This window comes from Penicillium oxalicum, chromosome VI (genome assembly GCF_001723175.1).
Source record: "Penicillium oxalicum strain HP7-1 chromosome VI, whole genome shotgun sequence".
Lineage (NCBI taxonomy): Eukaryota > Fungi > Ascomycota > Eurotiomycetes > Eurotiales > Aspergillaceae > Penicillium > Penicillium oxalicum.
Window position 1 is genome coordinate 3,087,811 of NC_064655.1, and position 16,345 is coordinate 3,104,155.

At 52.4% G+C, this 16,345-nt stretch overlaps 5 protein-coding genes across 5 annotated transcripts; 1 reads left to right on the top strand and 4 right to left on the bottom strand.

Annotated features, from left to right (window-relative positions):
* Positions 1-511: 511 nt before the first annotated feature.
* On the top strand, positions 512-4,899 carry POX_f08287 (uncharacterized protein; the record flags this gene model as incomplete). The annotated part of the gene is made up of 4 exons (XM_050117063.1): positions 512-601; positions 662-3,425; positions 3,501-4,195; positions 4,276-4,899. The coding sequence occupies 4 exons, from the start codon at positions 512-514 to the stop codon at positions 4,897-4,899; spliced, it is 4,173 nt and encodes a 1,390-aa protein (XP_049967202.1).
* Positions 4,900-6,076: 1,177 nt separating this feature from the next.
* POX_f08288 (uncharacterized protein) lies at positions 6,077-7,998 on the bottom strand (the record flags this gene model as incomplete). The annotated part of the gene is made up of 2 exons (XM_050117064.1): positions 6,077-6,193; positions 6,229-7,998. The coding sequence occupies 2 exons, from the start codon at positions 7,996-7,998 to the stop codon at positions 6,077-6,079; spliced, it is 1,887 nt and encodes a 628-aa protein (XP_049967203.1).
* A 1,893-nt stretch (positions 7,999-9,891) lies between these two features.
* POX_f08289 (uncharacterized protein) lies at positions 9,892-10,290 on the bottom strand (the record flags this gene model as incomplete). The annotated part of the gene is made up of 1 exon (XM_050117065.1): positions 9,892-10,290. One exon carries the CDS (start codon positions 10,288-10,290, stop codon positions 9,892-9,894), a length of 399 nt encoding a protein of 132 aa, XP_049967204.1.
* A 796-nt stretch (positions 10,291-11,086) lies between these two features.
* Positions 11,087-12,779, bottom strand: POX_f08290 (uncharacterized protein; the record flags this gene model as incomplete). The annotated part of the gene is made up of 2 exons (XM_050117066.1): positions 11,087-11,344; positions 11,421-12,779. 2 exons carry the CDS (start codon positions 12,777-12,779, stop codon positions 11,087-11,089), a joined length of 1,617 nt encoding a protein of 538 aa, XP_049967205.1.
* An 889-nt stretch (positions 12,780-13,668) lies between these two features.
* POX_f08291 (Histone-lysine N-methyltransferase set9) lies at positions 13,669-15,822 on the bottom strand (the record flags this gene model as incomplete). Its single annotated transcript, XM_050117067.1, has 3 exons — positions 13,669-14,180; positions 14,267-15,647; positions 15,709-15,822. 3 exons carry the CDS (start codon positions 15,820-15,822, stop codon positions 13,669-13,671), a joined length of 2,007 nt encoding a protein of 668 aa, XP_049967206.1.
* Between the last annotated feature and the right edge of the window lie 523 nt (positions 15,823-16,345).

A 16,345-nucleotide genomic window follows, 5' to 3' on the forward strand; every position in this document is an offset into this window, starting at 1 on the left:
CCGCTAACGTCAACATCACAACTTGCTTTGGGGTAATCAATCCACTTTGCGATCCATGGAAACAGATATCGGGATCGGATCTTCTGTTGTTGTCCCTTCAGCATCCCTTCGTTAATACTTCCTTCACTTCGCTCGAATCATTCGATCTTTTTGAAATCGTTCCAGGGCCGAGGGTAGCCCTTTTTCTGTTGTTGTTTGTGGTAAACAGTCCACATTCTTGCGAAAGGATCGACACGGGCCCTGGCACCGTGTTCGTAACAAAGACACCGACCCCAACTACCTGCCGCTTCGGCTGAAGAGCATATCAAATCAATCAAAGGTCTGTATCTTGTTATTTACATCACCAGACGCCACTTTTTACCCTTTATCATCGACCAGAGCTTGCAAAGCAGCATCCTAGTTGTTGTGGGAATGAGAGCTGGTTCATCCCAGGCTTTCTCTTGATTTTGAGATTGCCCCCACGCCTGTGCTTATTGTCTCAAACTCCAGAAGCACTGCCAATCCCGGAATCATGTCCAACGGTTTAGGTCAACGGCCACTTTCCGAAGTGAGCCCTATGGCGCAGCGACGGAACTCCCCCAGCTGGAACCAAACTACCAAGGTAAAGCGGGCTTCAAGTCCCAGTGTCATCCGATGAATATTGACTAACTCTTCTTGAAAGATGCCGCACGGCGACAAGTCCACATTTGACAATTCTCCCTTGAGCCATTCTTCCTCAACCCGTCAATTCTGGAAAGGCCGAGAGTCACCATCCCCATTTGCGAAGGGTGCCGAGAATCGCGCGCCATATGACCCTGAATCAGTCTACGTACCCACAAAGCGTCCATCACTCGAGGATCTGAAGCGTGCGTCGCGCGTCAAGAACAACAGCATGTTTCAAAGCGCACAAGAATATGATCCTACCCAAGTTTCTCTTCCACACAGGCCTCTGGCAGTACACCGGATTTCGGATCGCGATAGCCAAACGAATACAAGCACTTCACAACTCCCAGAAGAGTGCACAATGGATCCTCCTCCGAGGCCAATGTCGCCCAGCAAAGACCAACCCTCGCCCAGCAAATCCTCGCTGTCAAAGGGAACTCGGTATGGCAAGGGTTTCGATCCACAGCATGACATCTGGTCAGAGTATGACAGCACTGGGCAGCGGCATTCCAAGAGTGTGAAGTTCGACGTTGCTCCACCTCAAGTGAATGAATATGAAATGCGCACGCCAGATCTTGCCTCTGTGGCTTCCGACTCTCGTGAAAATAGCTACGATTCCGAAGAAGAGGGAGACATCAGCTTCGACCACGACACATCCTTTGAGCGAGATGACAGCTTTGATGCGTCCCTGGAGGATATCGAAAAGACGCCAGTGGTGTTGCCGGAGGACTGGAGATTCATGACCCCCGATAGCGACAATGAGGAGGGAGAATCGTTTGCTGAATCTGCCTGTGATGAGGAGGTTCCCAAAACGCAAGATAGATCATCGGGTGATGTAACCTCCAGCCACACGAGAGTGGAATCCCTCGATTCCAACGGCGAACGCCGTCCTCTTCCCCCGCTGCCTTCGCTTTCGCGTCTGTCTCTCTCCGGCCCAACCTCGCCTGGAAAGCTTGCAGCAGCTTTCGAGCTTGGCAGCTCGGGCCACCGATCGCTTCCTGCAGCAGCTTCTTACAGCAAGGCAGACATCGGGGGCGGCATGACCTTGGAAGAGCGCTTGAAACTCATGATTATTGATGAGAAGGAAATTGATGATAATGAATCGAGTGAAGAAACTACCATTGTGGAGAAGGCTGATGTGGAGGTTGTCCAACAAAGCAAGCCCGACAGTGAAGCAGCGAAGCCCGGTGACGCTGAGAAGCCCAATGACGAGATTTTCTCTCCCCCTCGTATCTCTCGGGATTCCATCTTGAGAGATCTGCGAAAGGGAGAAGCCTTTGACAATGACGAGTTATCTGAGGAGGAGTCACAGCTTGACCTTCCATCAAGCCCTCACTCCTATCAGTACTACGACCCCGACGTTCCAATTCCCTCTCTGGAGGGGGATGAAGAGGAAGATATCGATTTCGATGACTCTTCCAGCGTCATTGTCAAAGAAGAGGCCAGAGATGACTCCCTCTATGCCATCACGGACTACTATCAGCATATCTCTGATAACAGTCTTTCTTCTCGCGACCAGAGGGCAACATACGACGACGAAAGCAATTACTCGCTCAAATCTGCTGCCGAGGCTGCTGGTGTCAAGGTCGAAGTTGACGAATCCAGGGAACCAACCCCTACTGTCGAGGACACTGCCAATGTTGACGATGCTCTTTCGAAAATCAAACTGGAGGAGGAGACGCCCGAGCCGATCGATAATATTCCAGTTGAACACGGCTCCCACGAGCAACAGGTCGAGCGTGCCATGACTCCCGATATCAAGGAAGAGCCGTTGTCTGAGCCCTCTACTCCCAACTCCGTAATTCGTCATTCTGTCGAGGACGACGAGAATGCAGAGGAGATTCTTGAGGGGGAGGATATCAGTTCCTCCGACGAGTCGATTCCGGAACCTGTCGCAACTATTCGCGCCTCTGGTGCTGGCTTGAAGACTCGGCCTTCGTTGACACCCGCCGATATGGAGTCAATGGCAGCGACTCGTCGCAAAATCAGTGGCCAATATCCCCCAGCCATGCCCACCCTTGCGAAACAACCTTCAAACGACAGTGACACCCAGCATGAGGAATCCGATCAAGAGGACAAACCGTCCGATTTGCCCCCTAAGCTGGAGCTGCCTCCCAGCCTCACTCAACGACAGACCAGCTTGATGAAACTCGACATACCTTTCAGTATTCAAGAAGAAAGTCTGGGCTCCGGCCTCAGCAAAGAATTTGACCGTGTCATCGAGTCCCAAAAGGTTGCGTTCGAACTCGCTCTTTCCCAAAGCTATGCCCGTCTTTCACCGGCTCCAAAGGCCCAACCCCTGCCGGTCCCAAGCGCTCAGGACCATCTTTCTGATCACTTCTTGACGCGGCCATTAACTGACAATTGTTATCCGAAACAGAGAGGGTACCTGATGAGACAGAACACAAAGGTTGTGATTGCTAGCAACCGCAACGATGACGAGCCTACGACCCCCACAGACCCAACCAGTCCCGATCCTCGCGGCACTCGTTCTGCAGGATCTTCTCCCCGGAAAGCAAGCCAACAGACGTGGACCACTGTTCCTTGGAATGGCCAGCCGCGACGGCCAAGCGTGAAGCTGGCGGGGAGCATTCCCAAGAAGAAGCCTTTGCCAGGCGCAGTTCCTCCACTTCCGGGCCAACCAAGCAACGTTCAAGAATCTCCGGCGACCATTGATGAGAATGAGCAGCTGGTGACTGAGGCATATGAAGAGGGAGAGGAACGCGGTCGACTGTTCGTCAAGGTTGTGGGCATCAAGTATCTTGACCTGCCTATGCCTCGAGGTATGTTTAGTCAACGCACTGTCTTTACTTGTGTTGCAAACCAGAAAATAATCTTGATGGCTGACTTTTTTGCAGGTGAACGATCCTACTTCGCTCTGACTCTGGACAATGGCCTTCATTGTGTGACCACATCATGGCTCGAACTTGGTAAATCTGCGCCGATTGGCCAAGAATTCGAATTGATCGTGCAGAACGATCTTGAGTTCCAGCTCACATTGCAGATGAAGATCGACGAGAGCAAGTTCTATCCCCCGGAGGCTCCTGGTTCTCCCCGGCAGAAGACATCGGCCCTCAGTCGGGTCTTTGCTTCGCCCCGCCGCCGCAAGGAACTCGACCTCAAGCAGCAATTGCAGACGCAGCAACAGAAGGCGAACAACGTCAATGCGCCCGTCTATGAGCGGCTGAGAAACCTGGTGTCGCGTGACGGCAGCTTTGGCCGTGCGTATGTTGCACTGAGCGATCATGAAAAGATGGCCTTTGGTCGTCCCTACACCGTCGACGTTGCTTGTTTCAACGAGTGGGCGGTTGATGAACAGCCGAGCAGTATCAAGAGCAAGAAGAGCGCGACTAGTATTTCCGCTCAGCGCCGACCTCCATACAAGATTGGTAAGCTGGAATTGCAGTTGCTCTTCGTGCCGAAACCCAAAGGCAGCAAGGACGAAGACATGCCGAAGAGCATGAATGCTTGTATCCGCGAGATGCGAGATGCCGAGAGTATGGCTGCACGCTCCTGGGAGGGTTTCCTCTCTCAGCAAGGTGGAGATTGTCCGGTAAGTGATGCAACATGGCTTCTGCATTTTCTTTTTCACCCCGTCGCGCCTGCTCAAGTGCTCATCTAATATTCAAACAGTTCTGGCGTCGTCGCTTCTTCAAACTGCAAGGTTCCAAACTCACCGCATACCACGAGACGACTCGTCAACCTCGAGCCACCATTAATTTGGCCAAGGCGGCGAAGCTCATCGACGACCGTCCTTCTTTGACTCAAAAGGAGACCAGCACTAGGGGTGGTGGTCGCCGCAAGTCTGCATTTGCGGAGGAAGAAGAAGGCTACATGTTTGTCGAGGAGGGATTCCGGATTCGTTTCGGAAACGGGGAGGTCATCGACTTTTACGCAGACTCGCCGACCGACAAGGAAGGATGGCTGAGAGTGCTGTCCGAGGCAGTTGGCAAGGGCTCTTCAGCCGGTGGTGGTGCCGTCAAGCCCTGGGCCGAGCTCGTGCTCAAGCATGAGAATAGCATCAAGGCGCGACGCAAGACCGCTGATCGCCTTCCTGCAAGTGGCATTCCAGTCCCTCAGGCCTCGGCGGCTGGAAAGCGTACCAGCGTGCTGGGAGCACCACCACCACCGGCTTCTGCAGGGTCGGGGGCGCAGGCGCCTCCATCTTCAAGACCGCGACACAAGCACACTTTCTCTCAGCCGGAGCTACCCAGTGCCGAGGCTCGCCGCCAGAAGACTCGATCTATGCTTTTCTAGAAGGACAACAACACAACAGACACGGCTTCTTTCTCCATCCTCAAGCTCGTTATGAACAAGAGCGTATTTTCACTTCTATTGGACATGATGTCAGGGTTGTCACAATATCGTTTCTGGTTATATCTTTTTTTTCTCTTCCATTTTCTCTGGTGCCCTGGTGGAATAGTGTCATCTCTTTTCTTTCTGTCCATCCATCTTCTGTCTCGAAGATATCTGGCAATATGCTTTTCTTATGTCACCTACTCTCTCATTTTGTCTCCTCATTGTACGGTGCGGGCGTGTATGATGCGAAATCGCATTCCCTTTTTTTTTCTTGTTTTTTCTCTTTTAGTCTTCTTGTTGATCTCTATTTCCCGTCTTTTGTTCTTGCCTTCTTTCTTCTTGTTTCTTTTTTCTTGGACCCAGGGTTTGTATTTGCAGCGATGCCATGACAACCGAACCTCAGGACACCTCCAAACAAGCGCTTTTCCCTATTTTTTCCTGTCCTGTCTTTCTTTTCTTGTTTTGATTCGTTCTTGTTTGTTTTGAGATCCTGTTGTGTTTTTGATGATTTTTATGCCGCCGTCTCACTTTGTCTTTGTTTTTTCTTGTTTTTTGGGGGGAGCCAATTTTAGCTTATTCATTTTAACTTTTATTGCACTTTCATTTTCGCTCTGCTCTGGTAATACGTACAATAAATCTATTTACATATGTAGATGGAACCTGAGTTCTTTCGATGGAATCATGGCATGTGTCAACGGTTATAAGGTACTTGCTGGATTTCACGCAAATATATTCTTTTTTTTTTGTTTTTCTAAAATTTCTCTTTTTAGGGTCTTGAGATTCTAAGTGCGTACATTGCGGAGTTTTCAGAGCACTTTGGCACTAGTAAACTTTTGAAGTAAAATAATACCCGACTCCATTCATGAATGTTGGTTCGAGGGGTGTACTTCAAATTGATCATGTCACTCCTGCGAGGAGGCTGAGTCAAGACACCTGCCCGGTTTTGACCAACAGGCCCGTCGGGCAATTACAGGCAGCACTTTTGAAGCATTTACATTGTGTAAGGCGCTTCCCCCAGATATTTAGAGGAATTCGACGTCATTGAGAATTAATTGAAATCGTATTCACATTTCACTCATGAACAATTAGCTACTTTTGATGAGCCTTGGGGTTTGATTCGAGGCAAGAAATCGCTTTATTTGCCGGCAATGTCCTTGACAGCCTTGACGATGTCGTCGGGGCCAAGGCCTTGGGCGTTGATCTGCTCAAAGAGGCCACCACAGCCTTCCTTGACGGCACCCATAGTCTTGTACTTGGGGGTCAGCTTGCGCTCGAGGAGATGAGAACCCAAGCGGATCCGAGACCGGTCTTCTGGGCGAGAGACTCCACCACCAAGACGAAGGGAGTCGAGCCGTACTCGCGGATGGCGTCCTCGTCAACAATGTTGAGAGTGGGCTTGTTGATCAGACCGACGTCAAGGCCTTCCTTGCGGAGACGCTCGACGGCATCGAGGGAGCGGTAGACCATGTCACCATAGGTGACAATGTAACCGGCAGTGCCCTTGCGAATGATCTCCTCCTTGCCCGGAACAAACTTGTAGCCCTCGCCGTACAGCTTCTCGTCAGTACCTTCCTTGAGAATGTAGGGCACCTTGGAACGAGTGGAGAAGATGAAGCGCAAGCCCTTGTCCCAGAACACCTTGTTGACCACCGCCTTCATCTGCTCGCCATCGGCAGGGAAGTAGAGGGAGGTCACCTCGGCATCCATGAGGCCGTTGTCGGCGAAGAAGTTGTTCAGACCGAAGTGGCACGTGTTGTCGGCCATCTCGTCAACACCACTGTGGGAGAAGTGAGAGAGAACAGAGCAGTTGTTCAGGCGAGCCATGGTGATCTCGGAAACACACATTTCCAGGAACGCGGAGAATGTGGAGAAGACACCCTGGCGCTCACCATTGCTGCCGAAACCGAACCCGGCAGCCGCAGAGAAATTACCACGCTCCATGACACCAGAGGGAACAAAGACCTCAGGGTGCTCAGAACCAATTGCCTTGAGACCGGTAGAGCCAGCAAGGTCGGAGTCAATGACCATGACCCGACGAGCCGCTTCCTCCTTGCTCAAGCCATTGAGGATGGAGTTGACAGCCTCACCAAAGATGACTCGGTTACCACCCTTCTCCTTGGTGCTACCCTGATACTGGTGAGGGTTGGAGCGGGCCTTGATGTCGTCGTAGAAAGCAAGCTGCTCCTTGCTGTAGCCTCGCTTGGTGAGGTACTTGCGAGCGACGTCGACCGTAATGACATCGTGCGCATGAGTCTCACCCTCAATGCCCTCGATGCCAGCCGCCATGGTTCGGTTAATGACAACGGCAGCCGGGCCCTTGTGGCTAATGACCTCAGCCATGGCGGGGTAAAGAGAGTCCAGGTTCTCGCCCTCGGCACGGACAACGTGCAGCCCGTGACCCTCGAGGGTCTTGGCGATATCGTAGCCCTTGAGGTACTGGGAGGGATGGCCAGCAATCGTGACATCGTTGTTGTCAATGAAGAGCTTGACATTCAGGTTACGGGCCACAGCAATGCGTGCAGCCTCGGCGTCGTTGCCCTCTTGCTGTGAGCCGTCCGAGCCCAGCATCAGAACGTTCTTACCCTGGTTGGCCATGGCAATGCCGTTGACCATACCCCACATGTGACCCAGACGACCGGAGCTGAATTTGATGCCAGGTGTGAGTCCCAACTCGGGGTGACCGGGAAGCTTGGAGTTGGCATCACGGTAGTTGAGGAGGTGTTCTGGGTCAATATTGCCATCCAACGCAGCCAGAAGGTACTGGGTGGCGACACGGTGGCCGGCCTCATCAAAGAGGGCATCGACAAAGTTGTTGGGGTTGGCATTGATCATGGCCAGCAGAATGCACACCTCTGGGGCAGTGTCGAAGGGACCACCGGTGTGACCAGACACACCGCGAGCGGCACCAGTGGCAGTGAAGGCGATGATGGCATCGCGGAAGATGTTGATGTTGTGGAGGAGGTCTTTCTTCTGCTCGGCAGAAAGAGTGCTATTTTGAGGGTCAAGCTTCAGCTGCTTGAATTGCTTCAGGTCAACGGGGAATTTGTTGCCGCTCATGATGTCTGATTTTGAGGAAGTGTCGGTGTTGAAGATTCAGAGAAGGACGAGGATTTTCGGAAAGACTAGAAGGGACCTTCTGGAAAAGTTTGCTTTTAAGGTGGGGGTATCAGAAGAGGAAGAGGGAAAGAAAGAGACCAATTGACTGCAGACACGGAGGAGATGAATGAGGGAAGAAGGAAAGTAAGCAAAGGCGAGGATGTTGGTGCTCTTCGCTATTTAGCCACGAGGGAGGGGCAGTTGACGTCATGTCCTGACCAGCGTTGTCGAGGTGGACCACTTCAGATCACTCGAATAAATCCTGCACAACCTCCTTATTTTGCCCCCTCTTCTAGTTTCTTTATCTTCTCGTCAGATATATCACTATCTGATGGTAGATTTGGGGACCAAGGTGCCCACTGGAGAGCCGGCGCAACTGAGGTCGTCTCGTCATGCTATTCTATTTCAATTTCCACTTTTCAACTAGAATAGCCCCACTTGAGTGGACTCGAGCTTGTTATGCAGCATCACTCCTCTCGAAAAGGGCAATGGACGGGTCAAATGTGCGCTATATTTGACAGTTCTGATTGTCGAAAACTCACCTTCTCATGTCTGAGTAGCAATTCAGAGTGCCTATGTTTCCGTACAGCCGTCAAGGTGAGGGGATTCCACTCGGGTGTGATCTAGACGGTTCAAATTCTTAGATGACGCCTCATCCGCTGGGCGCCGTCAAGTGGGTCACTCCGACGTTATGTGGTGATTGCCAGATAGTCCAGAGTTCCTGGTAGACAGCGTGAGAGAGAGAGAGCGCAATGTATAGATGATCCCAGTGGTCGAGCCACGTTGGATTGTAAGATCCCAACAGGGATTCAACCACGGCCAGACTGCATCTGTCGGGCTACGCTAATTTCTTTTCGAAGCCTCCAAAAAGCGGTATACCAGCTAGTTTGGCTACAGTGTGAACGAGACTCGAAAGGATGATATCAGTCAGGGACAAGTAATTGTGGAAAAAGTTTGATCTGAACCAGCCGAGTGTGATTCACCCCCCACTTCCAGGGGATAAACCGGACTTGACGAGTGTGTCGCACGTTCCAGCAGTATGACGGCGTGGTGGGGATGCGATGTGATCATTTCTTCGGCCACCGACTGGGTCTCTCGGTCAGGGCTCCACAGTGATCAACGTCACGAAACACCATCGAACAATCGTGCGGTATAACCCAAGAACCGCATAAAACGTCTATGCTGACATAAAACCATGGCCCACATGTTTATCCATCGGATGGTCGTGGAATCGGCCTCCTGCGCAAAGAGATACAATTACCGTGCCATTCCAAGCAAGCTGCCCCCCGGCCGAATGCCTCGCCGAATGGACAAGTTGGTCGAAGAGGCCCTGACCTCTTAATCATTCTTCTATTGGAGCAGCACATCGTCTTCGAAGGTTCCGAGAGATGGGATCATGTGGCTTCGGCGCTCCACATGATCCACTGAACGAAGCATCCGCGTAGTCTGGTCTGAAGGGAACACGTCGAGTCCGTTCTCACAGGGAGATCTGCGTCGCGCCTGACAATGCGAGAGAATGCTTCGGTACGCCAAATCCAGCGTCGTTCTCGATGTGCAACTGCGAAGGTCGACCGCGAGAGAAACCAGGTCTAAAGATGCAACGGCAAACGAACCTCGCAGTCCACTGTGTCGCAAGTCGTATGTGATCTGAATAACATGGGATGGAGATTTCCCAAGGTTTCCCGTGCGAAGGATTCCTTTTCGCCAAATGCATTCCAAAGCGAGGATCCCGCATGCCAATCTCCAAACTCTCAAATGCCCAATATCCTCCAAAAGAGTAGAAGAAAGAAATGACAAAAGCAAACAAAAAAAAGATGTCGTTCAAAAGTCGTTCGATCAGACGTCAAGTCGCTCTCACTTCTCCATCATACCATCGTCTCTCCTCCCCCACCAGTTCCAAACATACTCGCACCAGATGAACAATTCCAGCGCCGCCGTGACCGAGGCCACGAGGATGACCAGCCGCTGCATGTTTTTGCCAATCCCCAACGAGGCAAACGTCATGGCCAGGGCATTAAGGCTTGGCTCCCGACCCAGCTCAGGCTCATGGGCAGCTTCGATCCGGGCTTTCACCAACTGAGAAGCGTGAGTTGAAAAAGCGGGCGCGGAGAGATGAGGTGACGGTCGGGCGTGGGCGACACCCGCACGGGTGCTGGCAAGTGGAAGAGGGGTACTTGGCACGCAGAGTGACATTCGTCGGGAAGGTCTGGAGAGGGTGAGTGGGAGCCGGTAGGCTCTGGTTACAGAGTGCATCGTGGACGTATATGAACTGTGATTTGTACAATATGTATGAGAGTGAAAGATGCAAAAAAGAGAGAGAGAAGAAGACAAGGCTGAAGAATGACGTGCGAGACTAGGACCCTTTGAAGAATCCGGGTTAATGAGAAAGGGAGAAAGAGGAAGATGGACAGAAAGGCAGAGAGGGGGTTTTCCAGCATGTGGTCATTGATGGGACTTGCGGGGGTGGCTGACTGAAGAATCCACAGTCACACCGTCACTCTCGGGAATCGGGATCAGTGGGATCGATCAGATCGGTGAGATCCAGATGCGAGGTTGAAAGCCTAAAATGCTATTGGAGTTGCAAAAAATAACATAAGTATTATTATTTCTCAAAGGCGGATGTTGAGGAATCGTTGAGAGACTCTGGTGGATGGAGATAATGTCTGAAGTTCTGCAGGTCGCAAGACTTGAGGAGTATGAGCGTGACGATGTAAAAGCACATGACCACGTCCATCTACAGTATACTTACTTCTATTACGATGTGTCAGTACCAAATTGAAGTATTGTGTAAAGAGCTTCCTTGGGTATTTCTCGGGCTCAGTGGTACGAAGTACCTAGTAATATGCTCTGTCCTGAGGTAATTCATGTACGGCGAAAAGCACGAGGACTCGGTGCTTTAACAGTAATACTAAGGTCTCCTTGTCAAGATCATACCCATACTCGAGTAACACCCTCAACAGCCACATTCGGTAGAAAATAAAATGATTCTGCATGGCTGATCCCCAGTCGGTAAAGGGGCAATTCCAAGTCCGCCACAAAGTGTTCCCTACTAAACGGGAATCTTCCGACCTAGACTTTGCCAGAAATCACATCGCTTTTGAAGCTGTGCAAGGTGCACATTCTCGAATCCACGATCCACAATCACAAACTCCTCTTTTTTCCGCTTCAATTCGGGAACCCCCAGTATGGATCCGTTCGTCAGTTTGTGGGCATTTGGATCCCCAGTCTGGAAAAAGCTCGCAAAGGCACCTGCATAACCCTCATACACAACAGGGTTGGTCCGTTGGACGGCATTGAGTCGATTCCACTATCCGAAAAGTTAGGGTTCGCTCTTGAAAAGGGCGGGAAAAAAAGAAGAAAATCCAAGGGGAAAAGATACATACGTAAATAGTGTCGCTGCCGTGCAAGGCGGGCTGAATGGTATACTCGCCCAAGTATCCTCTCATTTGCGCATCCGATGAGACCCAATAGGCGGGACAGGCAAGGACAAGGTCTCGGTAGATGAGCCCAGCTCGCACATAGCTGGTGTCATAGTGGTCGATTGTTTCCGTGCTTCCGTTGATCGGATAATACACATTTTCAACCAGATTGATCTCTCTTGCACTCAGACCCGGCAAGAATCCGACTACCCATTGATGAAAGCTCTCCGCGGAGGAGTTGTACCCATTTGTAGACAGCCCCTTCTGCAGACCGCTCGGGATGAAATTCTGTCCTTCGTGAGTATTGTACATCCCCCAGACAAACTCGGTATGAAGACTCCCGCTGCGAACAGCCTCGGTCAGCGTGTCTGCCAGAAACTCGCCATCGATCACGGGAGCCCACGTGTACGAAGTGGTAGTGTATGTGTGCGCGGCATCAATTTGCAGACTTGCATCGCGGATGGTCTGCACGTCGACAGTTTTCAAGCACGACAGGACTTGTTGGCCATGACCGGCATTGGCACAGCCGGTCAGATTGGCGAGTCGGTTGTAAATTTTCTCTGCCTCGGGGGCATTGTACCGGTACGTCTTGGGCCAAAAAGGTGAACTCGCCAGGGCTTTGGAGAACAATTTGGGGTTTCCATGCCGGCCGTTCGCCAGCACCTGCGCCACGACCGACCCGGCACCGGCCGATTGACCCCAGATGGTCACGTTGCGGGCATCGCCGCCAAAGTGGTGAATATGTTTATGGACCCATTTCAGAACAAATTGCTGGTCGAGGAGACCCGGGTTCAAATCCGAGGTGCGTGATTCTTTGATGGCCTTGCCCGGCAAGAATCCAAACGCATTTACTCGGTAGTTTGGGTAAATCACCACATAATCATTCAAGGTGCTGGCATTCAAGACCGGAAATGAAGACGGCGGCATGTCAAACGCGGCACTCCCTTGGATGAACGCTCCACCGTAGAAGACTACAAGGACCGGCCTCCGAATATCTTGTTGGGTGTTCCAAGGTCTGGAAAAAAGGCCCAGATAGAGACAGTCCTCGGAACCGTTGACTGTCCGCTGGGGGCACATGTCGAAGGTCTGGTCCGTGTCATACGTTCCATTCGTGATTGTGAATGGCGGCTGGGGCGCGCGAAAGCGATTCTCTCCAATGGGAGGCGCAGCGAAAGGAATCTTGCGAAAATAGGAGAGGTTGTAAGCGGTATCGTATTTGCCTTGGAAGGAGCCGTAGTCGAGATGCACCAGAGGGTCATCATAGGCATATGCCAGACACCCAATCGATAGTACAACGCATAGCAAGAAATTCGGAATTCGCATTGCGAGAGATACAAAAAGTCAGAGTTGGGTATCAGCCACCTTTGCGTCGCTTCGTACTATGCTCTCATCTAGAGGGTGAGGGAGTACATGGATCCATTAGCGGCCTCATATAGTCAGTCAGATGCCGGTGTCCACTGCACCAGCGTCTGCTGTGCTCGCGAGCAAAAAGCCCGAGGCGCCAGCAGATGCAACCTTTACGATCATTCTTCAGCCACCCTCAAATGGAGGCCAAGCCTCAGTCTCATCGTGTGGACATGCCTATTGGTGCAAATTTTCTTCATCAAAATGGTGGAGGACTGACTGCGGGGGAAAGATGTGGAGAGGGAGGATCCTTCGGTGTCGATCATCCCGGTGGTGGATTTTAACCCGATTCATGTAGAGCGGCTGCGAGTGCCAACGACACAAGAGAGGTACCTGTCCCTCAAGAGAAGGTTAAAAGAAATGCGACAGATTCATGGAGTTTACCCAGCTGCCGATATGAATTCGTAGCCCGGCTTTGATAGTATGCCGGGCCCCTGTGTATCTCTGGCAGAGATCCTGAATCTCTCTAAAAATACAAAACTCCAGATGATGAAGGGCGTCATGACCATTAAAAAAAAGAAAAAGAAAAGAAAAAGACAAGACAACATCTCAAACCCACCCAATGCACCTGAGCCTGGTCCAACTCCAAGATCCCCCAGTACACCATAATGCAAAAATAAAAATAGAAAACAAGAATAAAGAAAAAAAAAGAAAAAAAAAAGGAAAAGGAAAAGGAAAAGAAAAAAGAAAAATGCTGCAAGCCCCCGCAGCTCCGAAAAGTTGTACCCCCGAGAATCCACACATAAGTCCTCCCTCAGATGCCCGACCATCCCCAGCGCGAACTCGCCCACCCAGACGACTTACCACGCTACATCGTCATTCGTAAGTCGCGGACACGTCGCCGGCTGGCGCGGGTGTTGTGGCGCGGCTCATGACCATCCCCAAGGGGCGTCGCGGTGCGGGCATCGGAAAGCTCAGGCGTAGGCGTGACCCCAAAGCTGATACCGCGGTCGCGGCGCGAGACACGGGCTTCCGAGTCGGGCGACAAGAAGCGATGGATCGTGCGATGATCCATCACCCGTTCCTCGCGGCCGGGCCCCTTGTCGGTCTTGGGCCATTGGAACCCGTAGATCTTCGAGTGCCGCTCGCACCGAGGGCATTCGCGCCGGGTCTGGTAGGAATTGGACTGCACAAACCACGACTCGCAGGTCTGGCAGTCTACCCAGCGGTCGTACTTTTGAGCCAGGAGCCGGGACGTCTTGGTGTAGTCCCCGGGAGTGCGAGCGACGGGAACCTCATCCTCGACCGAAGCCACAACCGCCCAGTTCCGCTTGCGGCGGGGCTTTCGCTTCTTAGCCACGACGGTCTGGAGGGTATCGTCTAAGTCAAGGTGGCTTGGTAAGTCTGAGAGTTCACTGGGGGTTGGGGTGGGGCTCGGGGGGAGGAGATGGCATTCTCTGGCTGACCTGTAGGGGGGCTATCGGAGTGATCCTCATGGTATTCTCCTTGGGAAGGATCTGGGTGGTCGCAATGGCCAGCAATGTTGGCGTGGTCGGAATGGTGGGCGGGATAGGAGTGGGTGGGCGAGTCGGAGTGGTCAGCGGGTGCGGGTGTCTCGATCTTCACTTTCGCGTCAGTGTCATCTACAGAAGTGAGGAGGGTGGAAGTCGAAGATCGATGACTTTCGGCAGTGAAGCTAGGTGAGAGACGATCATTCGGGCCGTTGACGGGCTCGGAGATGGGGGTCGGGTTGACGAGGATGACTTCATCCGCGTCCACGGCCGAAAGATCTGTCACACTGAGTTGTGGCTGTTGGCTCTCCTGGGTCGACGGAAGCAACGTCTCCAGGCACGAGTGAACGTCCTCAGTGACCACGATCTCCTGTCTCAACTTAGAGATCTGGCGCTCACCAGCGATACCCGCGGGGACGACGGGGACGTCGGTGTCCGAGTCGGGGGTGGGAGGGTTGTCGGACTCGGGAGTTGCGGTGGTCTCGAGCGCGACATCGGACATGCAGATCTCCTCGCACAGCTTGGAGGTCTGGCGAGTGAATTTGACCCGCTTGTTGGAAGAGGCGCAGGCCAAGGATGCATCCTCCGCATCCGAGTCCGAGTCTCGGCGACGCTTCTTGGTCGATCCGGTTGACTCCTCTGAGATGTCCTCGTCTGCTTTGACCGGGGGCGCCCACCCATTGCGCACCGCACGCTCACAAGTCTGGCACAGGCACTCGCAATTGTCGATTCCAAAATAGTCCTCGCCATAGGAGACAGTGATTTCTTCTCCTTCATGGATGTCGCGAGTGGCCATGACAGACATCCCCTCCGTGCCTCGGGTTACCAGGCGACCGTTGGCGTCACAGTCGTGGTTGGCGAATCGCGCGGGCCCCAGGAAGAAAGAGGGGGTCTTGCGGCGGCTAGACATGACCACGCTGAAATCCTTGCGAGTGAGTCCCAAGTCCATCTCTTCTTCCTTGGTCATCGCGACCAATGTCCCAGACAGATACTTGATCTCCTGGCCAGCCTTGATGAACTTTCGGGCGCAGATTGCCGCCTCGTGTTGGGTGATAATGTACCGATTTGTGGTCGTGACCTCGAAGGGGCAGTCGGGCTGATACATTTGAATGTACTTGCGGAGATGGCGGCAGAACCAGTCCTTGTCGCGAGAGCCTTTGAGATTGGCCACATACTTGCGAAGGCCTGGTAATTCCAGCAGCTTTTTTTCCGCCACGGCTGAGTCCTTTGCGACCACCACATCGTGGAGGAGAATGCGGCCGACATCGTCGTCATGGATGCCGCGGGCTGGGTTGTATTTGTTGCGATTCTTTCGCGTAGTGGTCCAAAAGTAAGCCTGTAACAGAACATGGTCAATCGATTTTCCGCGGTCATCTATTCTCAGCAGGGATTCCTACGTGATCAACAAGCGCATCCGTTGCGACATCATCATAGCTAGCCAGTTTATCCAGAGTAAGACGCTCACGGCGCTCGGCCGCAGGCGAGGTGGTGCGCGCTTTCTTGAGCGGCATGGTGCACGTCACATGAAACAAGGTGAATATATGAGATTGTAGTTATGTGAAAAGGGTGAAAGTGAGAGTCGAAGAAGCAGGTTGTGTCGAAGACAAGAGTGAAAGTCGAAAGCTCGATGAAAGGGAGGACGAGTGACTGAAGAGGGGAGGGTCGAGAGGTCGGTGAGGGTGAGAGAGTATTTATGTTCGACGACCGACGCGAAGAAGCAAACATCTAGGTCAACATGAGAGGCAGCGACGTAGGCAGCATGGTGCGAGAACAATCGCACGAGCAACTGAGGTAGGAAGGCTGCGATGCGGGCTGCGGCGGGCTCGAAACCAAAGGGGAAGTTTGTCAGATCCAACACCCGCGCTCCGAGAGTCGCCCGCTTTCCATTCCCTCAGCTTCTCTTCGCTCCTCGACAAATATGCGGCAGGCACTACAATGGAAGCCTTCTCTAGGCACCATCGACGAATGAGTTTGGCCAGATGCGTCTCGATTCGACAAGAAGAAGATTCAATGTGTTTGTTTTCCATAACAATA